At 38.2% G+C, this 14,643-nt stretch overlaps 1 protein-coding gene across 1 annotated transcript in view; it reads right to left on the bottom strand.

Moving 5' to 3' along the window:
* GMDS (GDP-mannose 4,6-dehydratase) overlaps positions 1-11,717 on the bottom strand; it is a gene marked incomplete at its 3' end in the record, with an annotated part of 29,547 nt that extends 17,830 nt beyond the window's left edge. The window contains exons 1-3 of the mRNA XM_010161046.1: positions 11,661-11,717; positions 11,200-11,392; positions 10,234-10,338 (exon numbers count right to left, since the gene is read on the bottom strand). Of these exons, the coding sequence (XP_010159348.1) occupies positions 10,234-10,338; positions 11,200-11,392; positions 11,661-11,717 (355 nt within the window). The remainder of the gene's footprint in view (positions 1-10,233; positions 10,339-11,199; positions 11,393-11,660) is intronic.
* Between the last annotated feature and the right edge of the window lie 2,926 nt (positions 11,718-14,643).

Below are 14,643 nucleotides of genomic sequence, written 5' to 3'. Positions count from 1 at the left end.
TGAAAAACACATTACAATTAGCGATCACTGGCATGATTTTCAATGACAGATGTATGCAAAAGTTCACACCTACTTTATGCAAGCAAGCAGTGGAAAAAAAGGAGTATTTGCAAACTCAAATGCCTACTATTGTCACACAACTGGCTTTGCTCGAGACAAGGTCTCTTCAGCGTAAATGCTTAAAATGAAGTACCTCACTTGTACCACCCCTAATCAAGGAAGTGCTTAAGTCCAGGAATTATTTTCAATTTCCTCCTCTTTCAAGACTTATATAAAATCTGTTAGTTTTAAGGCCTGTTCCTGATCTTTGAAGGTATACAATGTCTCCATTTATCTTTAAGAATTACAATAATGAAACAAAAGATCTTGTATTCTTTTTTACAGTCTGCAGCAAATAGATACTCAGTGTGAGAGCACATGGCACACCAGGCAATTCAAGTATCCCTAATAGACGCACACATGCCTACCAGTGACTCAGAATATTGGCATGAGGTGGGGCTGAGAAGAGAAAGGTCTCAGCAAGAAAGCACAAAGAAGACTTAAAACTTTAAAGCAACTGTTTCAAAAAATAAAAAGAAAGAGATGCAAAGTAAACAGTTTCTGTGTGTTGCTGATGTTTTTCTCATGTCATCTGGATTTGTTTGAAGTCCAAAATGAGCTCTTAATCTTCTTGATTTACTCTGCCTAGACTTGAGACTGTTATAGGATTTTATTCAAAAGATTTTGGCAAATATTCTCAATCCATCTGTTTGTGGATATTGATGCACTGAATAACACCTTAAATCTCTCTTAGTGTAAGGTTTTACCACAAATGAGGAAAAAAAGGATGTAAACTGCAGGTTTGACTCGCTTCGCTGAACAATTCTTTTCCTACTTGTAAATCCATTCATGTTTAATGTCATGAAATCAACTTCTTGTCATCAAAAATAAAAATCCATCATCATTCCTGCAGCATCTCTATAGCAGTGGTTCTCAAAGTCACATGTCCTAGGGAATAAATTAAAATAAAGTAGAAAAAACATGGTATTGTATTCTCTCTGTTGACTTGGGTTTAATTTGTTTTCCCATACCAACCAATAACCCCGAAGGGTTTCATGGGAAACCTGCTAACTGTGACCCACAACCCTCTGGTTCAACAGCTGTCGTTCTATAGGGATGGGATACAATACAGAGCAAAATATGTAACTGATATTGCAACATCTAAAGAGCATGTGGTATCAGATTTAATTACAGTAGATACTCTTAAACTGTTTGAGAATACTCACGCTTTTGGACATAGCTTTCATTTGCCAATTGGTGCCTAGCAATTAAGTAGAACATATAGTTACATTCTAAGTGTCTATGAAAGGCAAATACTTGAAAAGGAAATACCCTATCATGGTTGGCAAGGTGTGCACACATCCACAGTGTGGGAAACACGAATAACCGACATTGCATAGTGCTATGAGTCTTTGCAACAGAGGTTAAAATCTGATCAAAAAATACTTGCAGTTAGATGAACAGGGCTGACAGAAATGGGCAGTCTGTCCTGCTGTGAGGAATTTCAGCTATTTTAGGGTGACACAGGTTGTGTTTATAAACTTAAGGCTTTCATGCATCCCCCAAAAGTACATAATGCATTTAACAGTTTGAAATCAAACTACCTATATGTGCAATGTTTGTGTGGTTTTGCTTCCTATTTTTAAACACACCTTTCTGTGAACTTCCAACAAAGACTTAGCGCAATCGAGCCAAAAAAAGAAGTTCCCAAGTTCAAACCCAATTCTGACCAAATGCACTAACCTTCTCTCTGACCTCAGATAGAGTAGCTTACCTTCCTATGACACTGCTATAAAACCCCACCACAGGATGAATCTTATCAGAGGTGACATCTGATTACATTGCATTTCTCATTTATTTGTTTTTTTAATCAATCCTGAAGACTTTACTGAGGAATAATCAGTTGACAGTTCCTTCTGCAGTGTTTTTTGAGCCACTAATGGTATAACTATTTTATGGTGAATTAGAGACTATCTTGGTCAGTTGTTCAATTTTTTTCTTGTTTCAGTTTCTTGTTCAGTTACCTTAAATGACTGAGTGGGTGAAATTCAAATAACTTCCTCAGACCAACATGCATTTTTAATGGATCTACTTATAAAATAATTCTTACAATTATGCAAGACAAAGTAAGTGGAGTTCTAATGAGATGGAATGATTAACCTTTGGGAGAGCTATTTAAAGGAAAACAGGACTCACACTGCTGAGAAAATGCTTCAGATACTAAGATGGGCCTGGTAAGTGTGCAGTCACTGCGCCGTTGTGTCACGTTTGTCCCTGGCAACCACTGTGGCTATCAGCAATGCACACGTGTTGTACACATCCAAGTTGTGTATTTGAACCTGCTTTCAAGCTTCTGCACCTGGAAGATGATGCCCAAAACTGGGAGACTGCAGAATAAGGCCCACAGAGTCTCACATAACAAGAAACAGCTCTGCAGTGATACCCAGCACTCTGAAGATGAGCCACAAGCAATTCACAATGGTTGTTATTTCATATTCCCAGGTGGACACTGTCATCACTGATGTTGAGTTACGTACTAGGAAGCAGACAAAGCAGAATTACACTATTATATCCTATGAAAAATGTATATGTTCAAGAGAATTTATGCAAACAATTATGATAGTAGGACACAAGCCTTCAAAATTTTAGGAAATAATTACTACAATAACAATGGGTAAAATACTAAACATTCATTACTTATCAGCAATGTAAGACAGAATCATCTACGCAACATACCTCTTGCAATAATGATGTGACCTTGGCTCTTTGCATGATTTTATTTTTCATTTCTTGCCTCTGACTATTTCAGAAAGACAATGGTATTATTTGAATTTCATGGAAAACTGAAGGAAGAAATCTGAGTGAATCACAACAGAACTAAATAATTGTGTAGATGCACTGGCAAAAAAACCACAAAAAAACAAAAAACCCAAAACCCCAAACAAAAAACACCACCACCAAAAAACAAAACAAACCAAAACAAACCACAGAAAATCCCAAATCAAAAAAACCCAGCGCCCTGGTCTGGGAGAGCAGTGGATTGGGGTGCAGTTTAGCCTCCTACTCACCAGCTACTGGGGTCTGAGATGACCACTGCCTCTATGCCACCTCCTATACTCTCCCCTAATGATCCAGCAAGGGTAATGGGATACTTGGGTAAACAGACTTCTGACTGAAACCACTATGGTACTCTTTTCTTCTGACCTTCTCCAAACTCTACATTCACTGTCAGGTAGCTGTGAAACAGGAGATATAAAACTCCTGATTCTTGCCTATATTTAATTTCATGTTCTCATTTATACATATGCAAATAAGCAGAACGGTCTCATTTCCATTGTGTTTTGCCCAGGGATATATAAATGTAATAAAGGAAAAAAGAGAGAAATAGGCGCCTAACACATATTAATTCTAAAAACCTTGATACAAATTTATGCATTAATAAAGGCATAAGAACATTACAGGTAAGATACATGTTCTGACCACTCCATTTCCCACTTCTGACTTCCCTGTCTTCCATAACATTATTTTTCCAAAGTTTCTGGCTGGTATTTCATTAGGAAAAAAAAAAAAAAGTCTGAAAATTCTTAGTTTAAGAAGCTAATAATGATATAACTTGAGAGATGTTAAGAATTACATGGTAAGACTTTCTAGTGTTTTTGACATTTTGTAAATTATGTAGACGCTCTGCACTTTTTTTTTTTAATTTCAAAATAAAGATGAAATCAATCATGGAAAATAGCAAAAACTGTAATCTACTTTCTTCTCAACATGGAATAAGCCACAAGGGACCATATGATTTAATGACATGAAGATGCATCTGATAAGATAATAATTTGCTCAAGGAGAGATCTGCATTGCAAATGCAGCTGTTCCAAAAATCTAAACCCACAGGCAAGAGATGACTTAGTTTTTGTACAAGCTATATGCATAAATATTTAGATAAATTTGTAATGTACCCCAGAAAAATGCATCAGATAGAGAAGCACAGAGTCAGGACTACTCAAGACTGAAAAGAAAAACATTTAAGAGATGGTAAGGATTCCCACAAATTATCATTTTGAAGACTGAATCAAAAAGAATTCAGTAATTAGACTGTTCAACACAGCATCTTCCTTCATCAGTGACTCCCTTGATAAAAATATCTCCCTATATCATGATTCAGTTAATGTACATGATTGTTTTGTAAGAATCTGTGACAAGTTTCATGGCTCTGAGCTGGATTACCTGGATGCCTAAAGCTAAGCACATGCAGAAATGTTCTCAGCCTTGAATTCTTATTTCAGAAGTCTGGTACTGCTTTTAAAACACAAGCTGACAGAGGGAAGCCCACTTGCATTTTGGTGTGATTGCACTGCCTTCATATATCACTACTGGACAACACTAGGAAAGTGACACCAGAACTCAAGATGATTAAGATTTATTAGCAACATAGAAATTAAACAAAAACCTATATATATTGTGATGTGCTCTGATCAGTATTATCTAATTAGTCAGTATCGGGTTCAACATCAGCAGAATTAATGAAATTCACTTATTTTGTCAGGTCATATCTTTTTCATAGGAAGACATATGTACTTAGGTAAAATAGCAGAGGTACTACCTGTCAATTCTCTATTATTACAGTCCATATTACTCAAATCCATCTGTACAAGTAGACCCTAATTCTCACATTTATCCCCACTGATGTTTGACTGCATGTGTAGATAAGAAAACACCTGCATGGATCACTTAGCAGGATCAGTCTCACAGCAGGGAGAAAAAGCCAGTAAGAATGCATGTCTTCAGGACACTGCATGCTTTCTCTGTTGAAACATGCAAACGAAAAAGCATGAAATGATCTTGGCTGCTATATAGCACACAACTGTTTGTAACTCCTTTTACACTGGCCATGGTATCTTGCCATCAAGATTTCAATATGTTAGGCAGTCAATCTCTGATGATTCTAGTCAGCCCGCATTATTCTTATCCAGCAAGACACAAGCAACACTCGTCTGCCTTCTGCTATTCAGATGTACTCACGGGATGGGAAATTCTGTATTAAATGAAAGACGCATAGCTCTGCACTGAAAATTTTACACGCTTATGTCTTTCACAGGCCTAAACTTACTAAAAGAGCACCAGCAAAAGCCCTTAGTATTTCCAATGGCACTAGGTTGATCAAGCTCCTCTTGCACAGAAAGTGTGTAAGGAAACTAGCAATTAGTCTCCTCAAGCAGAGAAATGAGAAAGGGAAATCTGGCAGATGTTGGCTACATCTCTTTATAGGAGATGCAGAAGAGCAGCTGTTACAGTAGGGATTGTAGGGATTTCTTGTGAAAGTCGGTAGCAGATGTCACCATCTGCTTCTGCTTTCTCTATGAAATAGAGGCAAAAGGGAGACTGAAAGCTTGTTAAAAAAAGGTAACAACAAAACCCATAAATTCAAAAGATACCTAAACATATTTACAGGGAGTGGGGGAATTTCTTACCCTCTTCCTGTGGTCCAGATACACAATAAAAGCAAAAACCACTCCCCGTTTGCTTTAAATCATGATTTCTTTTCATTTTAATCTTACTACATGTACTTTGACAACCTTCAGCCTGCAATCTAACACCTAGCCATTTCCTCCCCGGCTGAAAGAGATCACAGAAATGAGCAGTTGTATCCTTTCCCTCTGGCTATACAGCAACGGTCTGATGACAACTGCTTTACCAGGGTTGGTAGCAGACAAACAAAAATTCCCTACTGAATGATCTACACAATGATGTCATGTGTGGAGGCAGAGTATTTATTACTTGGGGGAAAAAAAAATCCCAACAGAAAACAAACACAACTTCTGTTGCATTGTGTCAGGAAACTTGCTGTACATGTTTGTACATCATGGCAGATAAAGATCAGATGAGGCAAGCAATGAAGTGGTTAACCAAATCAGGAAGTTATCTTAGACATCCAAAGGCACATCATGTAAACCTGAGAAAACTTCTTACACAGAACCGAGGAGAAAAAAATGTAAGGGCTTGTCTGGGAAGAAACAAATGACACTGTCAACAAGTAGCTTGCTTTCTCACTCAGAGAAGAAGGTATTAGTGGATATAGAGCGCAACAAAAGAACAGGAATCTTTCCAGTGGTGTAAAAAAAGCTTGGATCAAGCCCCAGCTTTCCTGAAAACTAGAGTGGCTAATTGCCTCACTCTTCCACTGTCAAAACTGTCATCTCACTGAACCGAAATACTTTTCCAATATTGCTACAGGGCAGATGTTTCCACATTGGTAATACTGGGAGGCACATTCAACCATCACCAGTAAATTGCTGGCTGCCATCTCCCCTGTCTGGCATCCCATAATGTTATCTTGCAAAAAAACCAAACAAACAAAAACTCCCCAAAAAAACCCAACCAAAAAAAAACCAACCCAAAAGAAAACCACCCAAAAAACCCCCACATCCTCATTCTGGGAAAGTTTTTTATTTTTCTTTTGTTTGTTCACTTTTGGAATCACAGGCCACCTTGCAGCTCATTACCACCGTAGAGAGCATTTTACTTTCCAGCTAGTGTCATATTTAGACAATAATTAAGGTTCAGAAATGGAAGATAGCATTTTCCTTTGGCATCGCCATAAATCAGGAAACACTTTGGCTATACCTGGATAAAAAGTGATGAAAGTAACAGAAGAAATCAACTTTAGCAAGGTATACTGCTAATACAGGTCTTTTCTCCGAAGCAAACAAATTATGCTTATCTTACACTACCAGACCATCACTGGAAGTACTATGCCAGACTGTCAGCTGGGATGAATCAACATGACCCTATTAACTTCAGTGCAGCTGTGCTGATTTATTTTGAAAAACATGTACTGGTCAAAAAGTGACCATTTAATCTTATAAAACTATAAAAGTGACTAAGGTAGTAGATATAAAGAAAAATATAGAATGGAAAGTACTACAGAAGGGCTCAAAGCAGATGTATATTTTATTAAGACTAGTCTAACATAGCCACTCTTTTTACTCCACAGGAGATTTTAGATAATATTCTCTGCTGTCACATACACATGTATCTCTTGAATATAGACCAAAGTATTGATGCACTTTAAAAATGCTTTACTATTCTCAAATTAAGATGCAAGGCTCAGATGGTGGGTTCAACTAGTTTGGAATTTATCACTGGTGCTTTTTTTAAAGTCACTGTGGCTGTCAGAACATGAAACATCAGACTTAAAAGCAAGCCCACACCATGAACTTAAGTGTTCAAGACGTGCAACATAATGTCACATCTTAAGAACTACTCCTGTTACAGTCTTTCTCTTACGGAGAAAAACATCAAAATAAAAAGGGACAAAGCTTGTCAAAGCCAGCACTTCCTTCAAGCCTTGGTAATTTTGAGAAATAAGAAAGCTCTTATATTAGACTTAAGCACTCTTTACCCTTATGAACTCTGTATAGACTTCCCTAGTATTATACAGGCTACGTGACGTTAACTACTAGTGCTCCACTCCGAGTTCAGAGTTGGGAAGGTTAAGGAGAAGGATGGCTATTCTGAAATAAGAGGTGTATATACCCAAATTCCTTACTCAGGGAAGCAGTTCTTGAGATTAAACCATTCCCATTTTCACTAGGTTTGTGTGTTGTGGCCCCAGCAGTATCATACCTGAACACTATTGGAAGACAGATCATGGAGCAAAGTCTTTACAATTGTCTGTTCACCAGCTGCTAAAAGCCACTTGGCAGACAACTGCAATCCCTCATCCTTCACCATGAGTACTAGTACTTCAAATGCAAATACTTCTGTATTTGATCGCAGTCCACACTCAGGCTGCCAGGTACCAAAAATGCATTCTGTTCATCCTTGGCATTGCCTTACAGTGTAACACAGCTTAGGGATGCCTGCCTACAAGAAATACTAGGATTTGTCTCTTCACAGTCTTTCCATGTAAATACATTCATTATAGGAAGCTTACAAAATTTTTCAGTTATGATTAACACTTCAAATACTGGGGAAAAAAAAAAATGTAATGTCTGCCTGGACAGATCCAACCTGCACCTCAGCAGGTGGCACTGCCATAACCCGCTCATCTCCACTGATTCCCTGGCATTATGTTTGGTGTGGACAAGATGCACTAAGTATCACTGTCAGTGAGAAGCTGTATTTGATCAATTCAGTATAACACTAAACCAACTGGAATAATGGTATGAAATATTGGAATAAAATATGGATTGGTTTATTTAGATATTTCAAATCACGGAAATCAGTACATTAAAAAAAAAAACAAACCCACAAACCATAAGACATTTAAAATCTTCCACGTATATTCCATCTCTGCATAGAAATTAGAAATCTTAATTAAATCCTCTTTTCCTCCCAAAGCACCTTTGCAATCTTCAAAAACATTAGGAAGGTTATGAATGGCTATTAAGAAAGAATGTGAAAACTAATTTGCTTCCATTTTCTTCTCTGATAAAGTTTCAGATATTCTCCCATAAAAACACTAAGCAAATGGCACTGGGCTGTGGTTACAGTTGCTTTCATTGCATGTACTCCCGTTAAGGCTAACGGAGTCAACTGAAATGATTTCTAAAACAAGATTCTTTTTCGTGGCATAAGGGGCTTAAACCCACACCCCCAGCACATACACACAACCAAAAGTACAGCCTGAGACTTCAAAGCACAGACTTGGGTTCTCCAGGGGGACATTAAGTGTGTTGAAAAGAGATTTTGGATTGTAAGTGCCATTGCAGCAGTGTCAAAGCTGGAACAAATGTTAGAGGTATCAATATAGCAACAAGCACTGAATTTTCCCTCCTTCAAAATGCCACAAGCCTATAGAGAAGGAGCATAAACGGTAAATCTGTTCCTATAATTTCCAGCTCACCCTGTAAGTCCTTCGTATTACAAGAAATCATGGCAGGCTTATATTTGTCAGTGCATATTCCCTCATTCTTTATGTTGGTCAGAAGGTTTTAATTGTATAATAACTCAGAGCAATTTGGACACAGTTTATACAGTGCACCAGGAATATATATCAGCAAATTCTTTGAAAGGAAATAAAGTATTAGTGCATTAGATTCCCTTTTAATTTTGAACTTGCACTGTCATCTGCTCCAGTGAAGTGATGTACTAACTTCTACTACCAAGTATTTGATGTACCATTTACTGTAAATGCTGCCTACCCCGTGTATGACAAGGTTTCACAGCTGTGGCTCCCAAAGGCTCCCAAATTCCATTGACACTGATTCCTTTTTCCCTTTGTTTCTTTCTTTTTAAACAGAGGTGTAATTATGGTTTATTTAATATTTGTAAGTATGATATAAATTTTTTTTTTGTCAGGCTATAATTTATATAATTGCATTCCTGTAAAATTTGAATTTATTTTTCATTTAGAAACACACCACAATAAAAGGCTTCTGCACTCTGAATCAAGTTTTCTGTGTTAATTTAAAATTTAATTTTAGAGTTTTCTAAGTCACAGTAGTTCAAGGGCAGAGGAAAGCTGCCATTGTATAAAAGACTTTTAATCAACTGGGGACTTTTACTCAAACTAAATACCAATATTAACTGTTCATAAAGTACTGCAAGAGGAAAGGGGATAATTAAGTGGAGTTTAAGCTGCATTGCTATTAAGGATTAAACAGAAAGGCATTTTAAAACCATGTGCTGAAAGCCATCTTGTCAGAAGGTATGGGCCACAATCTACAAATTTTTCAAAATATATCTGGCTGTATTCATTAGTCTCATGAATTTAGAGGGTTTATTGTTTCTTCCTCCTAATTTGACATTTCTATGGAAATAAAAATCTTAAATACAATTTACAGCTGAAATTGCACTTGTTATGCAGTTCCCCTAAATGTTTAAAAACCTGCCTCTTAATGTGTCATTCGAACATTTTAGCCTCAACTTATTATCAAAAGGGATGAAAACTCAGGGATGTCACAATGTTGTTGCAGTCCCTTGAGAGCAGTGATACACAGAATCAGGTACAGAAGCCTCCCTTCAGCATCAGAGGGCTACAGAATGGAATATGATGCTTGAAAAGGAAAGCTGCTGTTCTGCAGGTTCTGAGACTACCATGAGGGCTGCATTAAACACAGCAAACAGCCCACGAGCCCCAACACCCTCCCTGCAGAATTTTGGCAAGTTTCAATGAAACTTGCAGATGCATTGTTTCACTTTTCCGGTCAGATGTACACAAAGTCAGGAACGGTTTCACATGGATTTTCTAACCTCTCCTGGGGCTTTCGTGATTGAAGAGGATGCCGTTCACAGCAAAGAGATTGTAGGCCTCTCTGAAGTTCACCACAATCCAGTAGGCATACAGTTTTGCTGCCCCTACAAAAATAATTTTAAAGCATTAGGTATATCTGCTGTGCTCGTACATAGCTCAGGCAGGCACACGTGCACACCCCTCCCACACGAAGGGTGAAGTCCACATTTCAACAATGGAGTGCGTTAGAATTTGATTCATTCCCTGCTTGTGTCACTTTTCATACGGAAAAAGACTATCCAGCTCAATAACCAGCAGCTGAACAGGAAAATACTCCTTTTCTGTGCAGCCTCTCAACTGGCCAGGAAGCGTTAGGGCACTTTCTCACTTGTTTTCTTATGCACACTCAGGCATAGCACTTTTTCTTTTACAATATAATTAACACAGCCAGAGCGTGTGAAATATGCCACTGTGGTGACCTCTGCTAATAAAAAAAATGACTTTGGAGGAATAAAAGTGAAAATCTGGTGCCTTAACACTCAAATTGATTTGAAACTTTATCACCAAAGTCTTCCATGCACATTGCTTTAGTAAGTGTTTCAAATTTCATGCGAGTTCATGAAGGAAGAAGTGAGCTCTTGGGAGTTTTTAATTTAGACTGCAAAAAATATGAAACCTTATCACTTCAGTGGTATCTCACAACCCTTTGTGAAGGAAAAGTCACCCTCCTCCCCCTCTACAATAGTTCTCTACCTCTGTGCTGAATGAACATGGTCTTGTGAAGTGAGATGCTAATTTCCAGCCCCCGGGCAATGGCAGCAAATACTTTTAATATAGTAATTCATAAAGGTATGCTTCTTGACATGTCTAGTCACTTTAGCTCTATCGTCATCCTAATCTCACACCCAAATGACTTCAACCCTGAGATGTGAGTGGGGAGAACAGACTGGCAGACGCTACACACACACACCATCAGCGATCCTCACCATAAGGCGATCTTGGGTAAAAAGGGGTGGTCTCCTTTTGCGGGATTTCTTGCACTTTTCCGAAAAGTTCACTGGTGGAGGCTTGGTAGAACTTCACAGAGTTGATAAGGCCACAGGTCTTAATAGCATCTAGGAGCCGTAAAGTACCAACCCCATCAACATCAGCAGTATATTCCGCTAGGTCAAAAGAAATCTTGGGGAGAGAAAGAAATAAAAAACCATCAATTATTAGGGGAACCAGAACATGCCGTGATCATGTACAACCAACCAAAGTAATACATCACTTGTCACAAACCATCTAGATGCTCTTGTACAGAACAGATGCTCAGCTTACAAAAGTACCCTCAAAGGATTTCTAAGAATAAACAAGTAGTTCCATAAATAGCAGAACCAAAAGACTGGTGCTCCCTGATCTCTCTCTCAGGATTATTTTCCCATGTGAAGTAAGGGGTAAGCCTCACCACAGCGGGAGTATCATCAGGCTCTCTCTCATCTCCACAGCTGCCAATTTTCACCATATTCACTTCGGCTTAATATCTTTTACACACTTGAATGTTGTTAAAATTGTCCAAAAGGTATTAAAAAAAAATTATGTTAGATGGATAGCATGACTACATAAACAAAAAAAACCCCACAAACTTTAAACACAGTCCAACGTTTTGCAATTCAAATGCACATCAAAATGGAGAGAAGACTATAAATGTCTGCTATCAAACGAGACTCCCAACCCCACTTGATTTAGGTGTATCAGAGCTGTGGCTTTTGCACAGAGTTTAAGGGGATGAAGTAGTGGGAGAGCAAAGGGTGAAGCTTTCCAAAAGAAACCAGCCATCTCCTCCAGCTGACATATCCTTCAAAGTATCATAATAAACTCATGTGCGCTGCTGGGCCACAGTTCCCCTTTCTCTCCCTGCCCCAGTAGTCCTGTTATTTTGATTATGAGCTTGACCATGGCATCAGACGTATGACAGTGCTTGAGTCTAATCCTTCAGAGTGTATAACAAAAATACATTAATTCTATTCCTTGCAGTTGTAGAAGACAAATAAAAAATGGGGTCAGTAAGTTGAAAGTAAGAGATGTGTTGTGACCACCCCAATCTGCAGGCGGGCAAAAAAACTCTCAGAAAGGAGTTCACTCTGCTTGTTTGGTGAATATGGGCTGGTTGTTCCGATATGCTGGCAGATCTCCTGGAGCCTGAAGAATTTTCTCCCACTGGTGGCCATCACAGAGACATGTTCCTCCTTTCTTCCACATCATCTCTCCAAACCAGGATTTTTCCTGTTACTACTGCCAACATCATAAAAAAGGAAAGGGGAATGGACCTTTAGAGCCATCTCCTTCATCTCTCTGACCCAAGGAAGAATTACTCTACTTATGTCCCCTCTGACTGATGATTGACTTTCAGGAACAAGCTCTAGATTGATGGCAATGTTACAGTCTCTTTACATGATCCAGGCTAGAGGTTATTGAGGCACTGCCCACGTCAGATAGTACAAATCTGTGATCCCTCTTCTTCATTAATCTTCAGCGATAAGGCAGCTACTAATGGTGTAGAAGGTAAATGGCCACAGCTGGACAAGCTGAGCTATCACAGTGAAATCAGTGGGAAACCTGTCACTTACCAGGTATTATTACAGGCTCTCTGCAGATTCAGACAGATAGCCCTGTATTCATTTCTCCTGTTAAGCCACTTTCCCTGTTCAGTAATCACTAGAGGTTTAAGGCTTATTTACACAGCAGATGCAATAAAAATAACCAGATTAATTTGAATTTGCACTTATGTTTAATTTAATACAGGTATGAAATAATCTAAATTGTGTTAGTGTGCTCCAAAATAAAAATGTTCTCACATAGTTTTGATCTGAAATAGCTAATTGTATGAATGAAAACAAACTTTACTGGTCCTGGGGTTTTTTTGTGTGTGGGTTGTTGTTTTTTTTTTTTTTTTTAACCAAAAGGAACAAAAAAATATAAAAGAAAAGAAACCTGATACTTTGGCTTGTTAACCTGGTATGACCCAGCTGAAACTGAGCACTGTTCTAATGAGAAGTGCTGAGCATTTTTTTGTGTCAATCCATTCGGCACAAAGATGACAGCTCCTTAAGGTCTCTCAGATTTGCTGTCAGAGTAACTCTTGGGAACACATCTTAGTGAACAGGTGATACAGTCAATAATGCACTAATGAAGATAAATTAGTGTATTTACCATATGGCTAGCACCTTCACATATTCACAGCAACATCCCAACTCTACAAGTAAAGGCAAAAACCACTCACTCGTTGTAGCAGAACCAGAAATTTACTTCTATTAAGGAATTGTTTCCAACAAATAACCTGCTAAATACATCACCCCAAAATGTAAATCTTTGCTTACATGTTCTACTACAAGAGTAAAGGGTACATGTAACTGGGGTTGGTCTTAAATCAAAGATCCCAAACTATAAAACCTCTCAAACAGAGAAAGCAGTGAGCCTGTGGCAGCACCAGGGACTGCTCTCCCTGGCTGATGCAGAGACCAGTTTCACAAGAGATGCTTTTCCCTATTGCCTTATGAATGACCTCAGTCTTCACCTAGAAAAATCACTCCCAGGAGTGTGAGGTAATTCTGCCTCACGCTGGCTGGGTCTGAGTGTCCCCGAGCAGAAACTGCCAGCTTTGAGCCTGTTTGGTGGTTTTGTAATGCGGACTATTGTTCAGCATGGACAGGACTCAGACCACTGAACTAATTTTTTTTATTTTTTTTTATTTTTTTTTTTTTGAGTGCAGGTTAGGCTGAAATGGCATTCGTGAACATGAAAAATTGTTTTATCCACTAAAACTTCCGACACCAAAAATCGTGGACTGGTTAGACACTCTGTGAAGTGCAGGAGCAGTAAATTGGCGAACCCATAAATGCACGTTGGATTTTAATTTGATTCTAATTCAAAGTTAAAAATATAAAGGAACTTTATAAAATACCAGATTGATTAAGTAGTTACAAATGAAACAGGGAAGAGCAGGACAAGGTGCTGAGCTATCCATTAACACATTATCTCCCTTTCTTTATACATGTTATTTTGTGCAAGAACAGCAGGAAGACTGGAGTGAAAAAAAAAATAATAAAAATGCAGGGACATCATCAAGAGGGATGTGAAAGAGAGAATTGACACACATGCACAACACACACACACACACACACAGAGAAGACCAGGGTTTGAGTTATAGAAACCAACTACAGAATCAGATTCAATAAATGTTACTCAAAGAGATAATCTTCACTGGTGCATTGAGCTCAGTAGGACTACCTGAGAGAGTAAAAAAGTCACGGAAATTATTGTAAAAGCAGATGTATGAAGGCTAAAAACAAGCCATACTTTCTGAAAATTTAAATATTTATGCAGTGGAAAAAAGAGCTTAGGTCATACCCACAGATGAGAGTTTCAAACAGCCTAACTTATATTCAGTG

Source organism: Eurypyga helias, unplaced genomic scaffold (assembly GCF_000690775.1).
Source record: "Eurypyga helias isolate BGI_N326 unplaced genomic scaffold, ASM69077v1 scaffold6541, whole genome shotgun sequence".
Classification (NCBI taxonomy): domain Eukaryota; kingdom Metazoa; phylum Chordata; class Aves; order Eurypygiformes; family Eurypygidae; genus Eurypyga; species Eurypyga helias.
Note: the sequence above shows the minus strand (reverse complement) of the source record. Positions and strands in the feature narration are given on the sequence as shown.